Here is a 12,983-nt window from a genome sequence, read left to right as displayed (position 1 = left end):
CTCGGCCTCCCAAAGTGCTGGGATTACAGGCATGAGCCACCATGCCTGGCCTATAATATGCTGACTCTTAAGTGTGCAAGGCCCTTCCTGCCCCTACCTACAAACATAATGTGATTACTATAAAAATTCCTTATGGAAAATTCATTCTCAAGTTTATTGGGAACATTGAAAATGCTAGAATAGTCAACAAAAAAAGTTAAACAATAGGAGTGAATACATGTATTACCACACAGCAAGTATGTTACAAATCTACAGCAACTAAAATGGTATAATGCTGCACGAGGGTTATGAAGCAAATCCATGCGTCTGTGTGGATCTGGTATGTTATGAAGACAGTATTTCGAATTAGTTGGAGGAAAGACAGGGTTATCAGAGACATGGCTTTTGGACAATTAGTTCATTATTTGGAATAAAGTTATTTATCTCACACTGTGTGCAAAAATAAACACAAATTTAAATGTAAATAAAGCTCTAAAATTTGAAGAACAAATATAAAATAACTTTCTAAAAAGGAAAATACATGACATATTTGAGTACCAAAAATAAATGCTTCTGCCGGGTAAGAGACAGTTAAAACACAAATGAAGATTGGGAGAAAATATTCATAATGAATGCTTAAGAGAGTCCTAATGTCTGGTGTACACACAACCTCTGTAAACCAGTGAGTAAAGTCAAGCAGTCCAGGGAGAAACCAAACAAATTATTCAGAGAAGGAGGAATGCATGTGGTTAATAAATATGAAAAACGACTCGGGCTAGAGGAATCAGAAAAATGAAAGTTTTAACAGCAATGAGATACCTCTTTTTTTTTTTTTTTTTTTTTGAGATGCCATATTTTATCTATCAGACTTGGAAAGTTGTGCTGGCAAGGCTGAGCAGAATTAGGTTCTCTCAAGCTCTGTTAATAAGAACATAAATTGATATAATATATGGTTTTTGAAGAGAAATAATGCCTAACTAAACTTAAAATGCACAGTGCCTTTGTCTCAGAATTTTTATAGAGCTTTCTATCACACAGAAACATTGGCATGCTTGATAAATACAGACCCATTGTTTGTAGCATAGTTTGCAAGAGGGAACAAAAGGGAAAAAACTGAATGTTTATCAATAGGAAAATTGTCAATAAAATCATAGTCTAGTAATAACTTTCACTATATGTAGACATTAACAAGAATGAGACACATAACCTGGATGGATGTTTATTGTATACTACTAAGTGAAATGGCAAGTGTGCATAAACCCATTTTTATATTTGAAAAAAGCAGTAAAAGTAAATCCTCTGTGTGCATGTGTCTGTGTTTTTATAACCACACAGGAACAAATCTGGCAAAATAAGCACCTCACTCTTCTGTTGCCTCTGAGGAGTGGAAACTGATCAGGGAGGAAAGATTCTACGCATTTTTTGTCTTTCTTTATTATTTCTTTTGCTGAAAAAACTAGGTAATAAAATTTTTTTTGGTAACAAAAATTTTTAATATGCTTGTGTATGTATATATAATGTTTTAAATGCTGGATGACGATTTTTCTAACTAAGAGCTAGAATCTAGAAGCCCAAAAAGGAACGACCATTAAATGTGGTTAGGGTTTAAATGTCAGTTTAGGGAAAAAAAAAAAAATCCCACGAAGAAAGTTTTTTGTTGTTGTTGTTTTGTTTTTTTTGTTTTTTTAGAAAGTGACCTGGGAGTTGTTTGCAATACATGTCACAGAAAAAGGGCTCCTTTCCTTACTATATAAGTAGCACTGCCAAAGATGAGAAAACGATTAGTGATTCGATGGAGAAATGGCTAAATATATGAATAATTCACAGAAGAGAATATTAAATGAAAAATAACTACATAAAAACATGCTTAACCTCACTAGCAATTTAAACTACTAATAAAATGGGATTATTTTGTCACTTGAAAAGATTTCACTCTAAAAAATTAAGTATATCCTGAGTTGGGAGGACGTAGAGAAATGGCACTTTTATACAAGATGGCTAAGAGCATAAATCAGTATTTTTGATATAAAATTTGGAAATACTATCATAACTTTAAATTTATATCCTTGGATTTTAAAAGTTTGCTTCCAGGAATTTATCCTGTAATTATATTCATACCGTGTATATGTAAAATGATTGTTGTTACTTTAAATATTTTATTATGACAAATTTCAAACATTTACAAAATTAGGGAGAGCAGTATAATGAGCTCCAATATACCTGTCACCCAATTTCAACTATTAGAAACTCAGGAATAATCTTATTTCTTCTATTCTGCTGTAATTGTTAGCAAATTCTAGAAGTCATAACATTTCGCTTACGAGTATTTCAACATGTATCTCTAAAAAAGGGGGACTCTTAAGAAAGTCACCTACAATACTATTATCACAATAAAAATTGACAGTTATTCCTTAACATAATAAAATATCCCACCTGGTTTTACATTTTCCAAATTGTCTCATAAATAAGATTAAACAAAACCATTTGTTCAAAGGAGCACTCATTCTATGGTAAAAATGAGATGTTGCCTGATAAAAAGATAGGAATAATTAAATATAAAACAAACCATTTGTTCAAATTAGGATACAAAGATGTTCACTACAGCCTTGTTTGTAATAATGAAAAATTACAACCAACCTAAATATCCATCAATAGAGAACCAGTTAAATAAGTTATATTATATCTACATAATGGAATCCTATGCGGTGATTAAAAAAAATGAGGGAGTTCTAGAAAGAAAGATTTCCACAAATATTCTTTTACCATACTTGCAAGCTAAGACAATTTTTTTAAATTAAAAAAAGCCATTGCCAAAAATCCCATTTTTGTAATATATAACTTACATATTTGTATTTTTCAATTACTAGGTAAAGTTTGGAAGGTAAATCTTAGGAGTGGAAGTGTATTATGTAAGAGAAATGAGAAACTTTTAAATTTTATATGACATAGCAAAATAGTATGGATTGCTTTTGTAATTAAAAAGATATTTTATGAGAGGCCCAGGCAGGAGGATTGCTTGAGGCCAAGAATTTTAGACTGGCCTCCTCAATATGGTGAAACCCTCTCTACTAAAAAAAAAAAAAAAAAAAAAAAAAATTAAAGCCAGGTCAGCATTGTGGGGATTGCCTGTAGTCCCAGCTACTCCAGAGGCTGAGGCGAGAGGACCGCTTGAGGCCAGGAGTTCAAGATTATAGTGGGCTATTGTTGGGCCACTGCACTCCAGCCTGGGTGACAGAGTGAGCCCTTGTCTCTAAAAAATAAAATATAATGACATAACAAAAATAAAAAGATATTTTATACTTTTGAAAACAAAAGACCATCCTAAACCAAATCAAAGGATAAATTGTAAACTAAAATGTTGCAACACATATTGAAAGCAATACATAGAGTTTCTGCAAATCAGTGAGGAAACAGTATATTTGCAAATTAAACTGGTCAAAGGAAATGAATCAATAGATAGAGGAAATACAGCTGGCTAATGAATATGAAGATTGACAAAGATGAAATGATACAAAATGTCCAATGTGGGAACAGGGCAAAGAGGTGGGCATAAATTACTAAACTTCTCCTGCAGAATAACTTGGCTATATTTATCAAGATGTAAAATGTGAACTGTGCTGGCAAATTTGGGGAAACAATCACTTTCAGACATCCCTGGTGGCAGTGTAAATTGTTACTATCTTACCGAGGACAATTTGGGATTATCTTGCAAATTTCAAACACAGATACTATTTGACCCAGTAACTCACTTTTAGGAACTTCTCTGACAGATATATTCACACATGTGGAAATGACCAAAAACAAGTTTTTTTATTTCAGGATTACATATAATAGAAACAGATAAGAAAATAACCAAATGTCCACAAATAGGGCACTGGTTATATGATATTCATTATGATCCACCTAGTCCATTTAAATTGAATATTATGCATCTATAAACAAACAAACAAATAGTTATTTACACCCCAAGATATATTGGGAGAAAAAAATTATATAACTGCACTGATTTCCATAGGCGTAAACATTATCTGGAAGGACATATTAGAAAGTCCTTGAGCCAGGTGGGAAGTGGGTGATGGGGACAGGGATGGGAGAGGTTTTTCACGGGATAGTTTTTTAAAAGTGCTGTGGCTCCCACCTGTAATCCCAGCTATGTGGGCGTTTGAGTCCAGCTTAAACCCAAAATAGTGAGACCCCCATCTCCTGATGTCTGAAAAAAAAAAAAAAGATGTTTTGATGAATTATCTATTTTACAATTACCTATTACAGAAAATGAAACATATTTAAATTGCGTGTGTAAACCTTTTGAAGCAGCAATCACACTGCTAGAAACCTATTCCACAGAAACAAAGGTCGAGAAGACCGCTGCCTTCGAAGCTTACTTCAGTGTTTATACTAAGGAAAAACAACCCCGACGCCCCTCCTGTCTTTAGCGGAATTAGGCTCTCCCCAACCAAAGGAATACTTAATTCTACAGTCAAGGGACAGCAAGAACTAGTTCAGCAGAAAAGATGATCACTGCAGATTAAATTTTTTGAAATGGTAAATTGCAAATCAGCCTATGAAATATGATTCTGCTTTTATTTATTTGTTCGTATAAGAGCATGGAAAAATCGCCTGGAAGGACTCGCCCAGAATTGAAAACAATGGCTGTTCCTGGGATCCTTCTCTGCCTTTGGTTTTTTAAAAAAAATCGAGCTCGTATTACTTTTTGAATTTAAATCCTCTTTTTACCTGTCTACATTGTAAGTGTGGCCCTGCCGGAGGCTGTGCTTTGCAGTGTCCTTTGCCCGGCCCTGGCTCCCGCAGCTCCGCGGGAGGACGCCGTGGGCTGCCAAGCAGTGGGGAATAGAAGGCGGGATAGGGGCTCTGAAAGTCAGTGTCTCCAGCAAGACGCTAAGGAAACCGTGGCATCAACTGCGCGGTTATTTTTGGCTCCAGCCGTGGGCTGCAGCCTTGTGAGCTGGCAGGGGCAGGGGCACAGATTTATCTAGTTATTTCTGTCAACCCTCTGGCTGGCTTTGCCCGTGGAACCTCACACCCAGCAGCCGCCAAAAGCCGGGAGACTCACCATTGACTTTATGAGCGGCCCAGCGCTTCCCAAGACCTCCGCTCCAGCCTGGGCCGGCCTCTAAGCGGCCGCATGTGCGAGGGTTTTCAGTTTTTGTAATTTTGTAGTTTTGTAATTTTGTAGTTTCAGGTTTTGTAATTCAGTGCTTCCCAAAGCTGCGGATTGCACAAACAAAATTCCAAAGCTATGGCGTTGCCAACTTCATGTTTTAACAATTATTCTATGTCCTGCCATGATCACTGTTTCATATAAGAAGGACATTGCAACGTCAAAAAATAAGATAATCTTAGAACACACGTTCTTCCAGGAGAAGGCGTTGGCCGCCTAGTACCTACAGAAATACGCGATGTTGATGAATTCTGTCTCGTTTAAATTATTTGAGAAGTATTTATTGAGTGCCTACTGTACACTAAAAGTATCCGGGAAGATCGCCTGGATTTGGTGGGCACAGTGACCACCTTCTACATGGTCTTTGCCTGGCGTAGAGGGAACAGGGCTCGGGGAGCCTGCCCCCTAGACTTCAGCGCGGAAGTCCCTACCCAGCTATTCATGGCCTGGCTGTGGGAGCTGGGCAGAAATAGCTCACATCCCTGGGACACTGCCTGCCGGCAGCTTCAGCCAGGATCCGTCTGGCACACAGTAGGTACGCATTAATGTTTGTGGAATAAGTTAAACAACAAGAAATGCGCGGTAGCTCAGTCCTGTAATCCAGCAATTTGGGAAGTCGAGGAGGAAGGATCGCTTGAGCCCAGGGGTTCAAGGTTACAGTGAACTATGATTGCACCCTTGCACTCCAGTCTGGGCGACAGAGCAACCAGTGTATCTAAAAAAAGTAAAAGAAAAAAGGAAAAAGAAAAAAAAAAAAAAGAAAGAATAAAGTATGTTAAGGCTACAGGGGAGACGGTTCAAGGAGGGCCCTGAGCCCTTACAAGCCCAAGCCCCTATCAAGACTTTACAGCACACTCCTCCAGTCTGGCACTCACCCCGACTCTCCGGGTGCGTTCACCCTGGCTCTGTAGGTCACATCCAAACCTGGGGCTGCTACCTCTTTCTGCAGTGCTGGATGTCCCCAGTCAGCATCCACCAACAGTGGGAGAACCTAGGGCACTGAAACCCCCAACCACCTTCTGGGATAAGCGCGGTTGGGGGTGTGAGGAGTGAACTAGGCTCCTAGATCTGTCTGGCCCCAGGGATTGGTGGGCAGGCTCATGCAGCCTTGGTGTCCTCTATCAGAGTATCTTGAACTGGGGTACAGAATCTGCAGATGCACAGCCAGGTAACTGGCTGCTGGCTCTCCAAGAGTAGTCAGGTCTAGCATTATTTGTGATTTGATATTAAGCAAAGAGCAAATAGGCAAAATTCACATGCTCCACCTCCCACCATTAAAATAGAAATCAAAGAAATGTAGCCAACAAGAAAGGAGCGTGCGGCCAAGAGGTTTAATTGGGGAAATGGCACCCAGGCCAACATGATGTATAGACACCCTGTCTCCTTACAGATGGTGCACAAAAGAGGAGGACTTGAGCCCGGTGGCTTTGACTGACTGCGGGTGCATGCCACTGCCATCTCTTCCCTTTTCTGTAGCCCCAGGTACCCACTCACTGTCTGGACTTCCAAAGAATTTGGCCTCCTTGCCCCTCGGACTCCCCAGAAGCTACCTGGGGGACCGTTCCTGAAGAGGCAGGTGTGTGGGGCGGGGGATGCGGTGGTGGTTCCATGGGTTCCTGGGTCTACCAGACCAGAAGGGGAACAGAAATCGCCTGAGGAGGGAAGGAGCTGTCTAATCTTCCTGAACGGCTCCCTGAAAATGAAAACTGGGCACACAAGACACAACTACAAGATGATTTTTCGGGTTGCTGGTCTGCTTCAGTGTGTGTTTGTGGGGGTGAGGGTTATGGAAGGGGGAAAACAAAAGAAGACCCAAATGAGAGGGCCTGCCGGCATAGACCCACTAAGGGAATGTGGGCCTCCTGCCGAAAACAAGTAAAAGGGAAAAATAACGTAAAGCAACTCCAAGAAAACAAAACCAAAAAAAGAAACCCTCTACAAAAGCTAAAACCAAAAAATAAAAACAAGTACAAAAATCTCAAAGTGTAGTTCATTGCATGAGCCATTTACACTTTTCCATGTCTGCCTGGGGTGCTGGTCCTGGGTTATCAGGTCTATTAACAGACTCAGATATTGAGACGAAAGTCCCATGGTCCTTGCTAAACGCCTGCGCAGCAGGGCTAGGCCTGCGGCCAGGGCCGATCTCCCCAAGCCCAGTGGCTGCTGGAAATCCAAGCAGAAAGCGAGCAGAGGCCGGCCGGCCATGAGCCTGGACCCGGCTGCTGGAGGCGAGGCGTCTGTCCCGGCAGTAACCTGCCAGCCGGAGCCCCGAAGCTGCACCCCCTTGCACGGCTTCTTCAGACGCGCCACTGGGAGATAGGGCCCCAGCGGCTGCACGCCATTGTGCTGTGTGTACGAGTTTGGACTTGCGTGTTTCTGGAGCGTGGGTCCCGGCTGCCCGCAGATTCTCCGAGGGGCTGGACTCCACTAAGGTCAATCCCACCCGTCCCACGGCGGGCATCGCCCAGCCCAAGCAAGAGGCCTGGGCTTCAGGAGTCCCCTCACGGCCCCCAGCCATCCGCGCATCCATTCAGCTCCCGGGTGAAAGCGTTTTTGCTGCTGGTGGTGGGGTTGCAGCGAGTGGCTTCTTCAAGGGATCCTGCAGTCATCACGTCCTACCGCTCCCAGACAGAGGGGTTCGGAGGGTTTCGAGTGGGGTTTGAGGACCCACGGTGGTGGCTCTCAGCCCAGAGAGGCCGCTTTGGGTGAGCAGGAACGGACACTACGCATTGTCTGTAAAAGTTGCTGTGTTGGTGGACAGAATTTCCCGGATCTATCAAAATCGGTCGTTAAATTCGCGTCCGGATTAATTTGGGAAACAGGTGCGTTTGAGTGTGTAGGTGCGAGCGTTGATCGTGGGGTCGTAGGGAGTCTGGGGTCAGAGTTGTCCACCTCTTCTGCCTGCTGGGATCCCAGCTCCACCGAAAAGGCTGGTGCTTGGCCACTGCCCTGTGCTGTTTGAGCCACGACTCAGGCGGCCTGTTCCTTTGGTTGCTTCCTGCCTGCCTTTGGTGTGCGGTTTCCAATATAAAACAAAAGGATTCCTCCGTCCCCGCCCTCACTGGTCTAGAGACTGTGCACGCGGAGGTGTGGAGCGGCCTTCTCGGGCCTTAGGGTCCGAATGGGAGGCTCGCTGTGTCCGCGGTGCGATGTGCGGGGTGCCTGTTGTGCGCCCGGCCTATCATCTCAGCAGCTCCGGTCCGTGCCCTTGTGTAACGGGAAGGAGCCTTCATTTTGATGCACGGAAGGCATCACATTTGGCTTCCCTGGCTCTCTACCCTGCATTGGCAGAGGCTTGAGTCACTGGTCCCAAAAGGTTCCCACCAAGGAGATTGGGGAGGGCCGCACTGTGTGGTCTGCGAGATGGTGCTGATTTTCCTTTACCATCAGTGTGTTCTTGACCCCTAGGTGCTCACCTCCCAGTACAGCCCAGACCCTGGGCCAGAGCCAGAAGGAGGGGGAAAGGGGTGACTTGGGAGAGGCCTCAAACAACAAAGGTCCACTGCCCCACCCATCAAAAGTGGTTAACCTCAGAGCTACACCCTTCCTTCTGTCAACAAATATTTATGGAGATCCTACCGGGTGTTTGCAGTTTTAGACATCACCTCTGATTCTTGGCAAGTCCTTTAAGGTAAGGGCTATGGGTCCCTTTGTAAGATGAGGAAGCAAGCAAAGAGAAACAAAGAAATTGGTTCAGGTTTAAAGGGCTATAAAGTCAATAATCTAAACCAACACTAATCTAAACCAACTTTGCTTAACTCTGGCGCCCAAGCTCTCCTCCTACTCCCTGTGCCAAAGGACTCCCTCAACAAACCTGCTCCCCTGTGGTAGGCTCTTAGGTGGAGGAGTGCAGAATGAAAGGAGGCAGAAAGGACCCAGAAGGCCTCCCCAAGAAAGGGGAGGTCCTGAGGAGGCCCCAACCCAACATTGACACAGGACAGCAAGTGCAAATGCCTCCCTTTTACCTTTTAGTGGTTTCCTTCCAAAGATTCTTTGGGAGGATGTGTTCTCAGAGGTCAAGGGAAAAGTGTATTGAAGGCCTATGGAAGGGATGTTCATTCAGGGGCCAAGGCAGTTCAGACTTTCCTTCACCAGTTCAGGCCTGTCTCATTGATCAGAGCCCTGAGCCATGGCAGGACTGCCAGTGACTCAGGTGACCCTGGCTAGGAGAGATTAGTGGTAAATCACATCCTGAGCGTTTCAGGCCCATAATAACCTCCTCATCATTAAATGGGGAAGGGCAGAGGGATTTATAAAAGCCACACTTGCCTTTCATTTCTGTTAGGTGTGTAAATATATCCTCTATGCTTTATATCTAATATTTTGATTATATTTTACAAACGCAATGGCACCTCTGTGTGTGCACATACATTTATAAAAAGTACACCCCTTGAAGACTCACACAGGCCGTCTTACATCCAGTGCAAGCCCATCTCTGCCTGACTGTGGATTGCTCCAGCTTGGGTGGCCCCACCTCACAGGCTGGAGGGTCACTTTTGAATTCCACTTCCTATTAGTTTACCTCTGAAGGCTATTTAATTGACATCTGTACACAAAACTTATTTGCTCTACATAAAGGGTTAGTAGGGCAGAGAGGGTGTTAGGTGGGCACAGAACTCACAATTGTCCTGGGGGGAAGAAAATGCCCACCCATAGGTGGGGTTCAAAGTGATGAGTGTCACAGGCAGGGACTTTAGATCTTCCCCTGGGAATGTGTGGGATTGGGAGACTGAGTTCTCTAGCAGTCCTACAGATTTTTTTAAAGGAACCAAAAGGGCTGCTTATGCCTTCACTCAGGACACCCCACAGTCTAAAGAACAAAACCAGATTTAATCCCTGGTGCCCAACAGGTCCATACACCTGCTAGAATTCCTGATGGTATAACTGCCTTGACTTAAGCAGTCAACTATGAGTGGCAGTGAGCACCCACTGTCCCAGTGACAGCAATGTTTCCCAGAGCTAAGGCCCCTACCTCTGTATTCAAGGCAGTCATCAGTCACCCTCACACTGGGCTGCCTTCATGCTCTGCACTCCAGTCCTCAGAGCCACCCACACCCAGCAGTCGCAGAGAGGTCGTACCCAACTGGCCCAGGGTGTCCCAGTCAGCTTGAGGGTAGCCAAGCAAAGACCAAACAGAATCCCTTCGCTGGAACGACCCAGGGCCAGCTTCCAGCCTGTTCCCTTTACCCAGGCGGAGGCCAAAGAAATCAGCTCGGGACAGTGGCCTCCAGAGGCCCAGAGGCTCTCCCGAGCGGCGCGTGTGAAGAGGCTGGAAAGAGGCAGCGGGAGGAAGCCGGGAGGAGGGAGCCCAGGAAGGAGCCTGGGGGAGCCATTACCGCCAGTGGCCTCTTCTGGCGCTGGGTCTCCCGGTCGCAGGGCTTCGGGGTGGAGGAGGCAACGGACTTCAGTCTCTGGCCGCGACCTGGGGTCGGGCTGAGGGCAAGACCCTGGAGTCCCCTTTCTCCTCCCATCTCGCCGGGCAAGGCCCAGATCCTGGGAAAGCGGAGCCCTCGGCACTGAGAAAGGCTGGCGCTGGGGGCCTGGGGAGCCTCGGCCTCGCGGCGAGGAGGCCAGGAAGAGCTGGGTAATCGGTCGCAGTCCAGATCGAGGCGCTTGCAGGAAGAAGGTGCCGGGAAGACGCGTTCGGCTGAGAGGAATGGCCGGGAAAGAAGAGAGGAGGACGAGAGCCAAGGGAGAAAGGGAAGGACGTGAAGGCCAGGCCGCGGGAAGGCGGCGCCGAGAGCCGGCTGGGCCCAGGCGCCGCGAGGAAGTGGGAAGCGAGAGAGTGAAGCACAGCTGGCGAGCGCCGCGCACGCCACTCTCCGCTTCCCGCGCCATCTCCCCCGGGCAATCCGTGCGGGTCCGAATTGCCGGGGATGGGAAACGCGGCTGAGCAGGAGGGGAGGAAGCACCCCGGCCGCCCTGCAGAGCCAGGGCCTTTTCCTCCCGCGGTTGCCGACGCTGCTCTCTCCACGTCCTGTCCCCGCGGAGCGCGCGTGACGCTTTTCTCCGCACTTGCTTGAGGGTCACGGGACAGAGACCAGGCTCTCAGCATTCGGCACTCCATTTCTGCCCCCGCCACAGTAGAGGTCCCGGGTGGGCCTACGACTAGGGGACTGGACCGAGAGGCGGAGAAACGGGGACCGCTTTGGTCCCATTCGCTGCTTTGTCCCCTCACTCAGCTCAATGTCCAGCACACAATAGACGCTCAAAATAATATTTGCTGAATGAATGACTGGATGACGAATAAATGAATATATGAATTGGGAGATGTCACCTGCAAGAAGGTCGGGGGCCCCAGTATGGGTAGGGTGAGGGTCCAGTGGAGCAGGGCCACGGGCTGTCCCCTTACCTCGCACCAGGATGCGGCGGCAGTGGTCTGCCTCGCCGGGCCCGGGCTGCCCGTCGCTGTCGGCTCCGCTCTCCCTGGAGCCTGCGGGACTGGAGGCTGAGGTCCCGGCCACCTCCGTTGGGCTGTGGCCACCGCCATCAGCTCGCAAGTCCTCCGCTCCGCCGCGGTCCCCGCCGCGCCCACCGCCGCCAGCAGACTCCGCCCGGCGCGCGGGGCCCCGGTCGCGCTCGGCGCCCCCATCGCCCATGCCGACCGCCACTGCCAACCCCACTATCGAGGAGCCAGCCTAGGCTGGTCGTGAGCGCCGCTCCCCGCCCCTCTCGCCCCCGCCCGACTCCTCCTCCTCTGGCCCCGCCCCTGGCCGCTGCTCCTCCCCTCGCCGCTGATTGGGCGGGAGTCAGGGTTCCTAGACTCCCAGCTGCGCCGGGGCTCCGCGCCAGGGGGAGAGATGGAGGGGGAGGGGAGCGGTGGTCCCACTCCACCCGTAGTCTAGCCCTGCTCCAAACCGGGCAGAGAGAGAATGGGGCGGCCTTGAGGAATGCCCTACAACCCCTCCTAAAGTTGATCAATCTCTCCTCCCCTCCACCGTTCCCCTAGCTTACTCACCTCCCCACTCCCTTGTTCCCACAGAAGCGCAGCCGCTGCGCTCCGGCCGATTCAGCGGGATCAATAACCAAAGTGCGCAAAGAAGGCGACCTCGGCGAGACCTAGCAGAGAAGAGGAGGTTGGCCTTGCTCGGGGGCTTGGCAGGGTGGGGTCGGTGGGGGTGCTGGAGGCGGGGGCGCAGGCCTGGGCTCAGTACGCCAACCCCTAGATTTATACCCACACCCACACTCATGAACGCAGACCGGAGGACCCCCTCCCCTGGCCCTCATGGAAGATCAAGGGCGAGAGTGGGCGAATGAGGCTGGGAAAGTGAGGCAAGGAGATCGACTCACCCGCGTCCCCGGGGGACACTGAACAGGCGCACAGGCAGACAGCCGGATGCAGGCGCCCAGAGACTCGAGAGCGAGGCTGACCGTGGTAGGCGGCAAAGTCCTGGTTTCCCCGCAGGTCTGAGGCCGTCACAGGGGACCGCACCACGAGACAGGGATAGAAGGTGGGGATTTCCTTGTTTCCCTCCGCGGAGCTTTCCCCGTGCTCTGTCGCTGTGTCGCTGTCCCGGGTCCCGCCTTCTCCGAGTCTGCCGAGAGGTAAAGGGCGGAGGTGAGCAAGGCTGGAAGTGTAGCAGGGTCAGGCTGTGAGGAGTTGAGCAGCTGGGATCCTGGGGCTCAGTACCCCTCCCCGAGGCGTGCGGATCCCCAGCATTTACTGGAGAGGCCGGCGCTCGCCCGAGCCTAGTGTCTCTCTCAACGCACTGGGAGGGGACTTTCTTTGACTCAGAAGGGGACCTGGACGAAAGATTGAGAACGAAGGTGTGTGTGCAAATGTGTGCACGCGCAACAAGGCCTGTGACCCTTCCCCTAAAGCACT

General features: G+C 48.2%; 1 protein-coding gene across 1 annotated transcript in view; it reads right to left on the bottom strand.

Annotated features, from left to right (window-relative positions):
- Window positions 1-11,796, bottom strand: part of VAX2 (ventral anterior homeobox 2) — a 49,851-nt gene extending 38,055 nt beyond the window's left edge. The window contains exon 1 of the mRNA XM_011980635.1: window positions 11,511-11,796. Within this exon, the coding sequence (XP_011836025.1) occupies window positions 11,511-11,757 (247 nt within the window). The 5' untranslated portion in view covers window positions 11,758-11,796. The remainder of the gene's footprint in view (window positions 1-11,510) is intronic.
- Between the last annotated feature and the right edge of the window lie 1,187 nt (window positions 11,797-12,983).

Source organism: Mandrillus leucophaeus, unplaced genomic scaffold, assembly GCF_000951045.1.
Source record: "Mandrillus leucophaeus isolate KB7577 unplaced genomic scaffold, Mleu.le_1.0 Scaffold216, whole genome shotgun sequence".
In the NCBI taxonomy this organism is placed as follows: domain Eukaryota; kingdom Metazoa; phylum Chordata; class Mammalia; order Primates; family Cercopithecidae; genus Mandrillus; species Mandrillus leucophaeus.
This window is presented reverse-complemented; position numbering and strand designations above follow the sequence as displayed.